The 14,666-nt window shown below is 46.1% G+C and overlaps 2 protein-coding genes across 4 annotated transcripts in view; one reads left to right on the forward strand and one right to left on the reverse strand.

Moving 5' to 3' along the window:
• The first annotated feature begins 207 nt into the window (after nucleotides 1-207).
• On the forward strand, nucleotides 208-11,669 carry LOC108014150 (uncharacterized). Its single transcript, XM_017080181.4, has 3 exons — nucleotides 208-545; nucleotides 6,526-9,123; nucleotides 9,189-11,669. The coding sequence occupies exons 2-3, from the start codon at nucleotides 6,535-6,537 to the stop codon at nucleotides 11,277-11,279; spliced, it is 4,680 nt and encodes a 1,559-aa protein (XP_016935670.4). The 5' UTR covers nucleotides 208-545; nucleotides 6,526-6,534; the 3' UTR covers nucleotides 11,280-11,669.
• A 997-nt stretch (nucleotides 11,670-12,666) lies between these two features.
• cdi (center divider) overlaps nucleotides 12,667-14,666 on the reverse strand; it is a 49,801-nt gene continuing 47,801 nt past the window's right edge. For 2 of the 3 annotated variants that reach the window (XM_036816663.3, XM_036816662.3), the window contains exon 8: nucleotides 12,667-14,489. In XM_036816663.3, the coding sequence (XP_036672558.3) occupies nucleotides 13,658-14,489 (832 nt within the window). In that variant the 3' untranslated portion in view covers nucleotides 12,667-13,657. The remainder of the gene's footprint in view (nucleotides 14,490-14,666) is intronic. The other variant, XM_036816664.3, reaches the window with a different exon arrangement.

The following is a 14,666-nucleotide window of genomic DNA, read 5'->3' on the forward strand; positions in this document are numbered from 1 at the left end:
CTTTTATGGCGAACCCTCGGAAGCGGCTCGTAAAAGCCCGGATTGCAGTTAACAATTATAGCGTTCCACTGCAGTAGATTTGATTTTTGAATTTCCACCAGCAGTTAAAAGTTAACAGCCGCTCTGTTAACCGTTTGTAACCGCTTGCAGATGGCCGCTCTTACCGGCAGTGCTTTCTTTTTAATAAAAATTTCTTTTGTCGCCGCACAACTTCATTCAGTGCCTGGCCGTCGAAGGCAGCGGTCGCGTCGTGGTCTTCAGATAGTTGGGACTCGTGAGAGAAATGCAAATACCAGAGATTCAATATTGAACGCGAGCCGAGAGAAAAGAAAAGTGTGAGACGTGTTTGGAAAATCGAATCGAATTTCGTACGGCACCGTCAACGGAAATCGCAACAACGGTAATTGTTGTGTGTGCTCGGTCTCTTTTATTCCCTGTGAGTGTGCCAGTGTGAAGTTGATTGGTTTTTCGAGCCACCAACTAATTGTGGAATACTTTGGGCCACCGGCAGCCAAGGATATCAGCCAGATTCAGCCAGTTTGCGGGTAAGATTTGTGGGTTAAGCGGTTAGGAATGTTCGTGGGCCACTACGGTTGCAGCTAATTAGCATGCTGCACTCGACAAAGTACAAAAAAAAGGTAAAATGCAGCGGGCTGCCGCTGGTCACCAGCTGGAAATCAGGGCAGGCCCAGCAACCCACACGAGTTCGTGCCTTAAGTCTTTTGTTTGCCTCTCTATTTCTTAGTCGTTTTGTCGCCGGCCCTTGCACATTTGCAAAGCGGCAGGCGGTAGAAAAAAGTGGCTCACTTTTTTATAGCAGAATAATTATGTACGCAAGAGACGGTTTTTTGTCTTAGTCCACATCTCGCAATGGCTTACTTTCCTCCCCATCAAATTCGGTTGACCTAAAAATCGTGGACTACATGCTAATTGACGATAACTTGTTTCCGAGATACCACAGTCTACATTGGCCAAAAAATTGTCAGGTTCATTGACCAACGTCTGGCGTTATGTAAAGTGCACAATAAATGAATTCTGGTAATGAATTCACACTTTGCATGGAATCCGAGGGGTTGCGTGTTTGACTGGCTGTTGGTTGTGGGTTGTTATGCATTCGCGAATTATTCAATACACAGACGAGGAGATAACGAGATCAATTGGCAGCCAACCGTTAGCTAATTTATTACTTTCCCAAAAGGTCGGAGCGGCGTTCCCAATAGGCCGCTAAGGAGTCCGCCTGCTGATTTATAGCCATCGCCAGCGACCCAAATTGGCTATATATACTATATGCTTAGCTATGCCAGGCCAGAGTCAGCATAAGAATCGGAATCACAAGCAGAAACAGAACTTGGAGCCAACCCATTTACTGGATGGCACGCGCGGGCGCAGCAGTTTCCATTGCCGCAGCTAGTGCAATTGCGTTACTTGCAACCCAGCAACCAGCCAGCCAGTGAGCCAAAAAGCCAAGTGACCATAAAAGATATGCCAGAGGCAGCAGGCCTAAACCGAATTATCTATGAGTACACAAGCGTTCCCCTTTCCCACTCGAGATCTGGCCATTTATGGGCGCCTCTTCTGCCGAGGAAGTCACACTCCGCCGCCAAAAACGAACTGACAGCCTTGAAAGATTTATTGGCTGCCCAGATCGGCGACGTGCGGCGATTCTGCAAATGGGATGTATCCATCGGCGAACATAGTCAATCATCGCTCGCTTATCGGCCTTATCGCTGCTCTATGAATTTGTCTGTCGACTCGGGAGCACCTTGAGCACTTTCCTTTTTATTTCAGCACGAGCAAGTTTAGTTTTTCATTACACAGAGGAAAATGTGTGCAGTAAAATGAGATATTCTCCTTAAACATATAACTTAAACATATATATTTACAAAATCACTTAACCACTTAAATAAACCATACAATTATAATAATATTTTTTATGTGCACCTTTAGTTTTCCTAACTATTTGGCTGTCACTCCTACTTTTCAAGTCAGCTTTTCTGTACGCTCTTTCTTCAAATCAGCACTTGAGCAGTTTCCATTTGACGGCTCGGACAGTACTTTAATAATAGCAATTCCATTGTAAAATTCATATAGTCAGCGCATTGGGCATGTGTGCAGCGCATAATTTCCTCGCTTTGTGCCATAAGTTGTTGTAAATTTCGACTCGCCGTCGCCGACTTCATTATAACTAATAAAATAGCAACAAATTCAAGTTTTCGGAGAGTGTGTGTGTGGCATTTGAAGTGCTCGGCTTGAACTTCACACTCTGGCGGCAAGCTGAAATTTCACCATTTCTCTTTGAAGAACCTGCGAATGCGTATTATTATAATTAAGATTTCAGGCACGTTGCCTTGACTTTCATTGCCATTTTTTAGACGCGGTCAGCGGCCATTTCGGTTTATTGATTTTTAGTCTTTCGGTTTTAATGCCCCCCATAATGTGTCTTCTTCTGCCTAACCGGAGGAATTCCGCCTGTTTTGGTCAATGGGGTTATTCATTTCTATATGCTAATCGGCATTTAGCATGTGGGCGTCACTTTCTATCTTTCTATCTTCTCCATCGAGAGAGCGGAAATCCGATCACGGATTTCCTTGGCCTGTGATTGCTTTTGGTTCAGGGGAATTCGCTCGAAATTTCGTGGGATTGCAGCTCTCGAGTGAATGATTCACGCGACTTTGGCCAAGGTGTGTGCACTTGCCAACATTTGTTAACGTTAACGTTGACGTTAACTTCAGGCAGCAGGCCGCAGAGATCATAGTCGGGATTTATGAGTGTGAGTGGTGTGGCCCAGAGCGATTACGCACCTTTAAAAGTGAAATTTCTCGTGTTGTTTTGTTGCGCCTTTCCGTTTTTCGCCAGAAAGAAATGCAAATTAATTTGTATGACTAAGACGTCGGCGATTTCGGGAATTGTAAGACCTAAGGCCATAAAAATGGAAATTGCCTAGGGTCGGGAAAATGAATGAAATGACTCTCCTATTGCATGAAAAGAAATTATGAGGATTTATTTAACTGATTGAACTATTAGCTTTGGAATTCACATTAGTATCATGTAACTGAATCATTAAATCGGAGCTACAAGAAAAAGAAAAGTAATGAATGGTTTTCCTATTAAAAACCTCCTAAATGAACATAAAGACGTTATGACAGACCTTTGACTTACTGACTAAGTTTATTTTACAAATTTATGGCAGCTTGAAATGGATTTAAAATAAAAATTTAGAAATTGTATAATAAAATTAATTTCATATAATCCAGTCAACTAATTAAAAATCAAGCAAGTGTAAGAAGACCTTATTGTTAATTGGATTATTTAATGTACCAACGAATGCAATTCTTTTTTGAAAACATAGAAAATATTAATAAAGTGTTATTCTTTTTGTATTATTTAGAATAGGTATTGATCAGAGTTTAATTTTTTTAGAAAATTTAGAAATTTTAAATAATTATTTAATGTGGGCTATAATGTAGGGTTTCCAGGCCCAAGACCAGGCTTCGTCCACATTCCAGTCGCACTCGCCGCCGACTGTTTGCCCAATGATCGTTAACGGGGTCAGCTGAGCTACGTACACGGGTTCCAGCCGCTTCTCTCACAGCCGATGTTGGTTTATTTTTGTGGTGCCTCCACTGGGTAATGGGTATCTGTATCTGGTATTTGCTGTCTGGCTGATTCACCGAAAAAAGCAAAGAAAATAAGACAAAACGTGAGGCAGACCGGCGGGCAGGAAGACTGGCTTCCTCGGTATTTGGGATTGGGATTACAAGTTGCCTCATACTGCTGAGAGCCAAGAGCCAAGTGGGCAATCAAAAATTTCACTGATTTTAATTATTTTTATTTTGCGTCCTACCGTTCTGGTTTGGCTGCTTTTGCTCTTGCTTTTGCTTTGCGGTTAAAGTTGAGGCATAAATTCGGTAAGCCATAAATAATTCTCTCTGGCGCCGCAGCATATCCAGCCGCAAAAGCAAAAGCAAAGGCGAACAGCACTCAGAAGCTGAGCGAGAAATTTTTGGCTGCCAAAAGTGAAAGTTGCAGCTGCTGCTGGCCGTGCCATTGAAAGAAATAAGAAATGTAGGAAAGCGCCGAGGTGCCCCTCTATAGACCCCCAATCCCCTGGTATCTGGTTTAAAATCAGCTTGCTAGAGACAGTTTAAAGTTGAGTCTTAGGGTCTGAGTCTGGGCTCCAGATTGGACTAATGACTTTGCTAGCTGCTCTTTGTCAACATTGCCCACGGGGGGGAATTAAAATTAAGCATTTTCGCTATTATGTGTTTCGTTTTGTCGTCGTAATTATGTTTACCACGCTTTTGATTGCCACTATTTCTGTGCCATTAAAAATTACACCTAATTGCGGTGGTTCATAATGGACGTGCGACTTTTTCGGGGTGTCTTCCTCTAAACAGTAACACCTCGCAGCGGGGCGGTAGAAGGAAAGTTGTGGGGTTTATGCCAACATTATGGTGGGAACTTCGGGCGAAATGAGTTAATCAGAGAGAGAGACGCAGGAGAATTGTGTAATGTGAAAGCCCATTGCAGCAGGGAAGTGTAATCACACTAATCCGCAGACGACGACTTCCTTCCTTGCCCAAAAATTGGGTCAGTAATTGGGCGGAGTTCGTTGAACCCCAAAACGCCTTGGAATGCCGAGTTCATAACTCGTTTCTGTATGTTTAAATTTAATTAAATTAGCACTTTCTACGCGGCAAGAAAGCCGTGCCTCACATATTGAATAATAATTACAAACAATTAGCACAGTGACCCAGATGCGTAAATTATGAAAATGAAAATGCATCCATCCATCGATTGGCCGCCCAGAAATTCCTTCATTCGGCCAAGCTCATAATGGAAAGTGGCAATCAAGTGCGGCTCAAGTGTGCAATGGAACCACGTTCGCGTATTCAAAAGACTTGTTGACAAGAAGTTTGTGTCTTGAGTCTTTCGTTTTCGAGCGCGTGCTCTTTCAACAATCCAGCGATGACAGGTTTTTATTTGGCATTCGCTGTTCTACAGGAGGATGCTATGCTATGTCTTGATTCTGCTTCTGCTGCTGCCTCTCTTCGGGTTGTTCTTTTTTATTAGCATACTGATAAAAGCGAACTGTGGACATTATGAATGTGATGGAAAGAGCAAACAAGTTCCTAAATTGTGACCCAATTACCCAGTTAGCCAGTCTGTTGATACAAGTTCCACTTGGCCTTATGAATTGCGGCGGCCCATCGGCGAGGCATGCAAAATTGGCCGCTGCATTTGCATAACACTTTGTCTGATTTCGAAGAACAGAAGAAAGCACAATCGCTGGCTAATTCATTGACAATTGAAATGAAAGTTGTGGTAGCAAAACGGGCTACGAGATGGAGATCACTGGCAATTTCGTGTGGCACATGTCGCATGCAATCGAGAGGAAATCTAGACCATAATAATAATAGCCTCGGCAATTTCGGAGACACCGCTGGCAATTGCAATTGCACTTTCATCTGGGATTCTTGTGGCCTACCCGCGGCTCTTTGAATAAATTTCTAAATGCCTTGATTGACAGTCCGCTGCGATTGAGCTTATAATGCGACTTTGACATTGATGTGCCTGCTCTCCATCGGTGAGTCAGTCATAATTAGCGCTGGGTATTTCGGCTGGGTGACATTATCGATGTATTTTGATTGAATGAAAGTTGAACTGTGTTTTTGAAAGTGAATTTCTTGTCACGGCAGAAGAAGCGGCGACTCGTATCGAATCGAATCGAAAGCACTGGCGGCCCAGTCGATTTCGGCGCTATAAGCTCATTTATTTGTGTTGCAGCAGAATATCGGAGAGCGTTAGACAATAGGCCAAGACCAAGATCAAGCCAAGACCACGACCAAGACCAAGACCAAGACCAAGACCATTGGTTAGGCCAGCGGCTGGCATTTGGCTCGTTTGACATAACCACCACAATGAGCCACCACGACCACAACTCCCAGACGGGTTTTCCACTCGCTGCAAAAACTGGCTGCTCACATTTGGTAAAATTTCACTTTTTCCTTTTATTTGCTCGCTGGCCGCGACTATTGCAGCAGCTTTTTATGAAAATCAAAGCAATCCCATACCGAACCATCCCATCCAGTCACTTGTGGACCAGAGTGAGTGCCAAATTTGGAGTGCACCAGTTGTGTATAGTTAATTGTAAGCGACACTGCCACTGCTAGTCGATGTTTTGATTTTGATCTGCAATCATAACTCGAAGGCCAGCCATGGGCTCTTTGTTTTGGCCAAAACACTTCTCGTATAACAAAGAAGCAGACACGGTCATGTCTCAATTAAGCCAACCTACGGTGTGCCTGGTCGACTGACAAATTGCTGTCGGGATTCAAGGCAGCAACACAAGCAATCACAAACAACTAGCTGCAATTTTCGCACCATAAATGTGGAAGCGGTCCGTTGTCAAAGCTTTTGAAGTGACAGCGGCCTTGTGCAGACTTTGAAATCAAAAGTGGTTTGGGTTTGGGCGGAAGGTCTGCGATTCAAATTAAAGATTGCGTTTCTTTTTTCTCTTTTCAGCCTAGCAAAATGGCAGGCAGTTGCAACTTGGTGTTGCAGCTGGCACTAATGTTGCTGCTTAGTGCAGCAGCAACATCGAGAGGGGAGTCCACCACGGAGACACCATCGGCCCTGTTGCCCTTAGAGGCAAGAAACGCCGATGTTTCTGGAGAGGAGGACGTCATCTCCACCAGCTATGTGCTGCCCAATCAGATCTTCAACGAGGGAAAACCCTACTATGCTCGCCAGGATCCCGTGTCGGGTCAGCTCGACTTTAGTGCCAAGAAACCAGCGGGTATACAGCCGGAGGCCAACGAGGTGTTGGATCCCAACGAGAAGATTGTGCTCAGCGGTGGCAGTTCACCCAACATACACGACTTCTTGAACCTGCCCGTGAAGTACTCCTCGTCGAAGTTTGTCTATCCTCTGGTCTCCAGTTCGTATGCCAATCTAAAGTACCAGGGGAGCAACAAGAACTACATCACCAACAAGAAACCCACATCCGTGGTGGCTCCAGTCACTCCACCACCACCCAACTACCACAGCTCAAACTATTTTACGGTGCCAACTACTAAACTAACTGCTGTCACACCTACGGCAGGAGCTTATTATCCCAGTAGCCCCAGTACCACCACAAGTACAAGTACCTCCACGTCCACTTCTACAACCACTACGACCACGACTACTCGGGGAACCAGGAGGCCAGTAAGCACCACCACAACCACGGAGGCCACGAGTCCAGTGGCCAAGTATACCACCACCTCCCGACGACCCATTCCTCTGCAGACTGTCTCCACCACGCAGCAACCACCGAGGACTAGCACCACCCGCAAGAAGTTTATGCCCACTAAGAAATATAGCCCTACTGTGCCCAGCCCCATTCAGTCCACGGTGGAGCCATCTCCGAGACCCACTCTTAGCAGCAGCGATGAGGCTCTGACCACCCACCATGCCACTCCCCAGGCGGCCATCTTCCCCACAGAGCCCTCGACAACAACCAAGATGTACACCACCTCGAGCACAAGTCCACCTGTGGTGTTCACCGAAGGACCCACGCCACCGCCCGCCTTCAGTCCCATTCCGGGAACTGGTATTCCCAACCTGGACCCAGCCGATGTTTACCACACGCTGGGGCAGAAGAACACTCAGGCCGAGGAGCAGCAGCAGCAGCAACTGGAGAAGCAGCAGCTTATGCAGCAGCAACAGCAAATACAGCATCAGCAATATCAGGAGCAGCAGCAACAGCTATACCAACAGCAGCAATATCAGCTTCAGCTGGAGAAGCAGCAACTGGAAAAGCAGAAATATCCATACCAGCAGCAACTGGAAAAGCAGCAGCAGCAGCAGCAACAACAGCAAAAACAACAACAACAACAACAACAGCAACAGCAGCAGCAACAGCAACAGCACCAGCAACAGCAACAGCAACAACAACAGCAACAGCATCAGCAGCAGCTACATCAGCAGCAACAGCAACATCATCAACAGCAGCAACATCAGCCTCAACCGCCAACTCAGCAACAGCATCCCACTCCTCCGAAATCTCCCATGACCCTTAGCGATATATTCAACAGTCTGGCAGAGGAAGAATCCAATGTGGCACAAAACTACCAACAAAATCAGGGATTCGATGCCCAGGGTAATCTCATCCAGCCCATCGCACCATCCAAGCCGTCACCCTTCGCCATGCAACAGCCGGGCTCACAACAGCCAGGTACTCAGCAGCCAGGATCCCAACAGCCACGACCCAATCCCAATGAGCAGAAGGTGATCTCCGGCAGTCAGGAGAACTACAGCAACGAGTACGTCTCCTACCAAGTTCAGCAGCCGAACATGATGCAATATCGACCAGTGCCTGGCCAGATCAACAACGTGGTCATCTCACCGGGCCAGCAATCAGCCTCCTTTGTCCTCGGCAGTCAAGTGCAACAGGTTAGCGTGGGTCACCCAAGCATGGAGAAGGAACCTCTCTTCGCCAAGGACACCCCGGGAGTGCAATATGGTCAGGTGATCAACGAAGATATTGGCAACATCAAGCGACCTCTTAAAGAACCAGTGCCGCAGCCTTCGAACTACCAACAAATGCCTAGCATCCAGCAGAACTCCAACTTCCATCAAAACGGAAATGTGGCCACATCGGGAGGCCCTGGAACAGTTTCCTACCAAGAGCCACCACCAGAGGCACCTAGTCCCTATCAGCAGCTGCCCCTGATCGGTTCCAATAAGCGACCTTCCAAGAAACCCGTGGCTAAGCCGGAGCAGCCTCCACATCCCGCCTACCCACCACAACCACCACAAACTTCAACGCCTCCCCAAACGCAGCCCACACCACCAGCGGTGATGCAGGGAGATGACACGAAGGAGTTGCTGGTTTCCACCAACATTCGGTTCCCTGCCCAGGGCGAAGAGTCGCTGGAACTGTCCTCCTCCGCTGTGATGCAAGGTCCTCCGACAGGACCCCAAATCAATGGTCATGCTCATCCTCTAAGTCTGCAGCAAATTCAGAACTCCAATCCTGTTGTATTCCCCAAGGGCAAGGATGAAGCCGCTCCTGGCAGTGCTAATGTGCAGATCCAGCAGCATGAAGTGCTCAACTTGAGCCAGCAGAAGCCACCATTGGTAAGTCTGTTACAAGGAAGTGACCAAGAAAACTAAACTTTAACTTAACCCATTTTTATCCTTAGAAATTCCCTGCCCAGCAGCCAGGACAAGGCGAGCTACCTTCGCTTGACATGGAACCACCACCGCGTTATCCCACTACTTTGCCAGTGCCTCAGGCACCTCCAACTCCTGGCAAGCGACCAATGGGACCATCACAACAGTCCAACTTCTATAATGAGTTCAATCGGAAACCCCAGAATGGACCACGTCCCAGTAACCTGCCCAACATTTTGCCACAGTTCCGTCCGAACGCCAAGATATCCAGCGGACATCCTCCCAACTTCAAGCAGGAATTGGGCAACATCCGTCTGCCCCAGCAACAAGGTCCTGGTCCTAAACGTCCTTACAATCCCTCAGTGCCTCCCCAGTTTGCCCATCGTCGTCAGCCACTGCATCAACAGCAACAGCAGATGATGCAGAAGCGGTATCCCATGAATCGCATCTCGGAGTACCCCGTAGGTCCGAGTCCAGGAGGAGGTGATGTTAACAGGAGGGTTTACAGACTGCCCCCGTATGGTGGCCAGAATGTGCCCTACCTGCCCGATCACATGTATCCCCGTCGTCCCCATGGTCCTGGTCCACTGAGATCTGTTGATGGCTATCCCGCCGAGCGACATGCTCCCTCAGCGGAACCCTACAAGACCATTGATGCCGAGGCAGCTGCCGACTTCGAGGAGGAGGACCTGGTGATCAACGATCCGCCACAGCCAGTTACCCCCGGCAAGGATCGCAAGGGAGTGGAGGACACGAAACTGGAGCCAGTGGTCACCCTGCAAATGCTGCAGTCCCAGAAGAAGGCTGTTAGCCTGCCAGGCGATGATACGGGTGCGGGAGAGATCCAGGTCACAGCCGAAAATGATCCCCAGGAAGCTGAGGCCTCTAAGCTCAGCCAGCAGAAGCTAGATCCCAGCGGAATGTATGTGGTCTTTCCAATGAAGAGTGCGGAAAAGGGTCAGGTGGAGGGAGAAGCTCCCTCAGCCCCGGCAGAATATCAGAACACTCCGTTTTCTGTGATTCGCGATCAGCCACAAGAACCCATTCTAAAGAACAAGAAGCCACAGTCGCTGCAGCAGCACAACAAAGCGCAGACGGTGCCCAAGGAGAAGTTCCCCTATCCCATCGAGAAGCCAGATCCATCCTACTCTGAGCTCCATCCCGATGCCCAGGCTGCTATTCCAGGAGTCCTGGTGGCTCCAAGGATCATAACCGGTGCTCTGGGCACTGGCACAGAGACCCCCATCGCCATCGCCTACACCCCCACTGAACCGAACCCATTCCGTCACGAACAGGGACAGAAGTTCTCCAACATCAACCTGGCCACGTCTGTGATCAATGAGATCCGCCAGGACACCCAAACGGAGGAGGGTCTGAGCAGCGACTTCGATCTGCGCGGTCAAAATTTCGAGAAGGACTTTATGGCGCCATTCTACCCAAGTGTGAGCCTAGGTGCTGGTGCCAGTGGACCTGCTGCTGTAAATCCCGCAGCGCCGAGTAACTGGAATATTGTGCCCTCTACCACGGATCAGGCGATTTACGAGAAGAACAACATAAACCGGGCTGATGTGGAGACCACAGAGGAAAAGAAAGCTGATGAGGAGCAGCCCACAGCCAGTCCGTTGACAGCGGAGAAGCCCTCCGAGATGGACAGCTTCCAGCCACAGCTTCAGGGTGGCTTCAAGCCTATCTATCCGCCGGGTTACAAGCATGTGGAGCAGGTGGAACAGGAGGAGATCGCGGTTGCCAAAAATGCTGCCCAGGATCAGCCGATTGCATTGGCTCTGGTGGGCACCACAGCAAAGCCTTTGACTGCATCACCGCCAGTCAGTAGCAGTAGCAGTTCCACCTCAACGTCCTCTAGCACCTCCACGACCTCAACAACTCATCAGCCTGGAATAACCAAGTCGGATGTCACATTGGCCACAACCAAGGCTCCGGTGGTCAGTGCAAAGCCCACGCAGCGCAAGAAGACCACTTTTGAGACGAGTCTAGCGGCCCTGCTGTTCGGGGACGAGGACGAGGAGGATGGAGCACGCAAGTCCGCGGAGCTGCCAAAGGCCCAGGCTGGCCCCAGGAATGTGCCACGCATGGGTCCCCGGAGTCTGACGCTGAGCTAAATGGGAAATAGGAGCCCCCAAAACTAGTATAGTCCAATTTTAGTTCGTATTATTTATTCAAAGTTTATGAGACAGCAGGGATAAGCCCCGCTTAGAGGTAGACCATGTGGTAATCTAGTTCTGTTCTACAGCTTATAGTTCGTAAGCTCACCATCCAGACAAATAGACCATCGCCTCCAACGAGCCAACCACACCCCACAATCCCAGCGACTTTTGCGAGTCTGATTTGAAATGCGACTGTTGTGAACTTTCTCATTGGACTCCCGAATCGTCGGAAATGAGATAAAAGCTTTTTGTATTCAATTTAACACAAACCCTAAAATAGTACTCACAATTTACCAGAATATTGTACCATAGAAAACCATGCAAATAAACATAATTTTGATATAATACCTTGGGAACCATTTTTGAAAAAGAGTGTATTTTGATGTAATTCGTGCAGCGTCAAACGGAAAGAAAAAACCTCCACAGAAAAGAGCCCCTAATAAATTTTTTAAAAACGATACACTTTTTACATGGTCAAAAGATCATGTAAAATAAAATATTTCTTTGCATACTTTTAGGCGTTTGCGTAAAAAAGAAATTTGAGTCTGTACATACAACCCTGGTATTATTCAACTGTGGTCCAATAGAGATCATAAATAAAAGCGGTATTTTTACTGTATCAGTATCTTTATTATACGAGTACAATAATTCAGTTTACAGTTTTACAAAATTTTTTGTTTGCCTGACATGTTTTTGTTCTTCGACATTAGATTTACTTTGTTTTAACTTCTGTTAAAAACCGAAACTAATTTCGTTCATGTGTCGGGGATGGACTGCGATTTCAATGTTGATAATAATATATATAATACTTATTCATGATCGACCCAAGTCGGTAAGTGCATTAAAATATTTGATTGGCAACCGGAAATGAATTTGAAATTCATGATTCTCTAATGTTTGGCTTTACTTAGAACCCATTAACAAGACGATGCAATGAGGTTGACGTGTTATGCTCAAATGGACGACTTACATTTCTTAACAATCTTTTCTATACTGCTGAATCTTATGTACACATATCGTACTTTATTTACAGCTGCCACGGAAGTCTCAATTATCTTAATACATTTTTCTGTTGAACAGTGTCTAAGTTGGTAAAGTAAGATGCTTCAGTTGGAGCCATTATTTCCTAATGAATTCTTGATAAAATAATCAGTTTACGGATATATTTTCCTATCATCAGTAAAATGGAAACTACTAGCCAATTGAAAAACGATGGCTCAGTCTTCGCCTTGCTTTTGCAATATGTGTAATAATTGAAGTATAATTGCAGCCGAATAGCATTAATCGTATATGTAAGTTCGATTCTAAAGGACACACAAAAAATAAGTAAAACAATAAATCATGTCCCATAATACACTTTTTTATAAAATCTGAAATTTTTCAGCCAATCTATGATATTGATCTGCTTGGTTTAATGTATACATATGTATTTATTTGTAATGTAGATACCCACATAGTTGTAAAGTAAGAACTAACGCTAAAGTCCTAAGTCGTGGTTAAGCCGATCGGAATTGGCCAATGATAAATGGTCTTCCATCTCGAATTGATCCGAGATCATCTGTACAATTTTTGAGGGGAAGGGGGCTTCAAGTCTTAAAACCTCAAGTTGATAAGTCTACATCGATATTTAACTTTGACCTTATGTGGTACTTAATCGTTACAGGTAAAATGTATGTATTGCAATATGCCATTTTATGTGTATATGTATGTATATTTGTATTTAAACATAATCTTTTTATACAGAGTTTAGACACAATCAAATAAATAGCGCGATAAATTTAATAATAAGTATATGTAAATGTATTCATAAAGAACAGCTATGCCATTTCGTAGGAGTTTACCAGCGACAGGTTTAATTATTAAGAATAAATACTTTCCATGATTGGTATCTGAATACTCGCTAATTTAGCATAATATATGTAGCGATGTAAATTTGAAGGACTAGGAACCAGTACGACATATGATTAAGTTTATAAATGGTAATTAGATACAATTTTCAAACTAATACAAACGAAATGGATTCTCTTATTGTAAAGGGCATGCTTAATTTTTAGTAGAACATTTTGGCTTATTTGCAATTGCGCTCTATACACATGACAATAAGGAAATAAACTATAAACTTATGAATTAAACTTTTAGGCATCGAAAACTAACCAACTTTTGTGGGCAAACTAAGTTGCGATTATTTGCTGTATTCTTATCAATTGGTACTGCCAGGTATAAAGGAATCGGATATGGGGATACAAATCTCACAGAATCTAACTAAGTCTTAAGGTGACTGAACAAATAAATTAAATATAAATCAGGTCTGTCTTTCCGTAACAAGATATCGGCTAGCCGCCCTGCTGTTGCTTCTTTTTGTCGAATATGGGAAGCTTGGACTTGACTGCACCCTCGCACACCATCATCCTTTGCTGCGCTGGTTTCTTGTCCAGATCGAAGCACAGGGCATCCGCATTCAGGTGCCGCTTGAAATCCGAATAGCGACGCGACTCGTACGAGAGGTAGTTGGATCCCAGTGCCGAAGCAGCCACGGCAGCGGCCACAGTGCCGTTTCCGTTGCGATGGTGCACCGATGGCGGCGAGGAGTCTTGTCGCTTCCGCTCAAAGTACTCCACTATCTTGGCAATCTGAGCTGATCTTGTACTGGGCAGTGCCGTGAAGGAGCGGTCGTCCCACAGCAGGGAATCGGATCCCGCCAAGCTGCTTATGTCATCAGAGCTGTCGGTGTAGATGGACGAGGTGCGGTTCTTACAGTACAACAGTTGATTCGTTGCGAATGGACTACGCTGGAGAAGCGTATGAATCTCCGAGTCCAGAGCCAGTCGATTGATGAGGCCCGCTGTAGCCGCCATTTGGGAATCACTGCCGTTTCCGCTGATTAACGCATGGTGACAGGTGTATCGTCGCTGGTGGGTGGGCCGTGCAGCCACTATATCGGCGTCCAGGTCATCCATCGAGTCCAGCGCTGTGGACGATGAGGTATTTCCCCCGATCACCGCAGGATCGTTGTCGATCAGCAGCACTGACGACGAGGTTGAGGATGTGTCGTTGAGCAAGTGGCTCTGCTGTTGTTGTTGGGCCGCAGCAGCGGCAGCAGTTACGGCGGCATTCGATGTTGAGGTGGCGTAGTAGCAGCAGCGACACAGACTCGCAAGTTTATCGCTGAAAGATAAGACACGCAATCAGTAAGTGGCAATCAAGGATAGAAATACAGGGCCCTACTTAAGGTAACCTTAACATTAGACAAACAGTTTAATAGCTTTTTCAATGTTTCATGGCTTTGTGATGAGTATCGACTAATAATATATGGTTGTACACAAATAACACGTCAAACTTTAG

The sequence above is a fragment of the Drosophila suzukii genome, chromosome 3 (genome assembly GCF_043229965.1).
Source record: "Drosophila suzukii chromosome 3, CBGP_Dsuzu_IsoJpt1.0, whole genome shotgun sequence".
Classification (NCBI taxonomy): Eukaryota; Metazoa; Arthropoda; class Insecta; order Diptera; family Drosophilidae; genus Drosophila; species Drosophila suzukii.

Bases quoted from the DNA above. Each gene is read 5' to 3' on its own strand.
- LOC108014150 (XM_017080181.4), top strand. From the start codon at position 6,535: ATGGCAGGCAGTTGCAACTTGGTGTTGCAGCTGGCACTAATGTTGCTG. The intron at 9,124-9,188 runs GTAAGTCTGTTA...TTTTATCCTTAG, and splicing joins GCCAGCAGAAGCCACCATTG to AAATTCCCTGCCCAGCAGCC.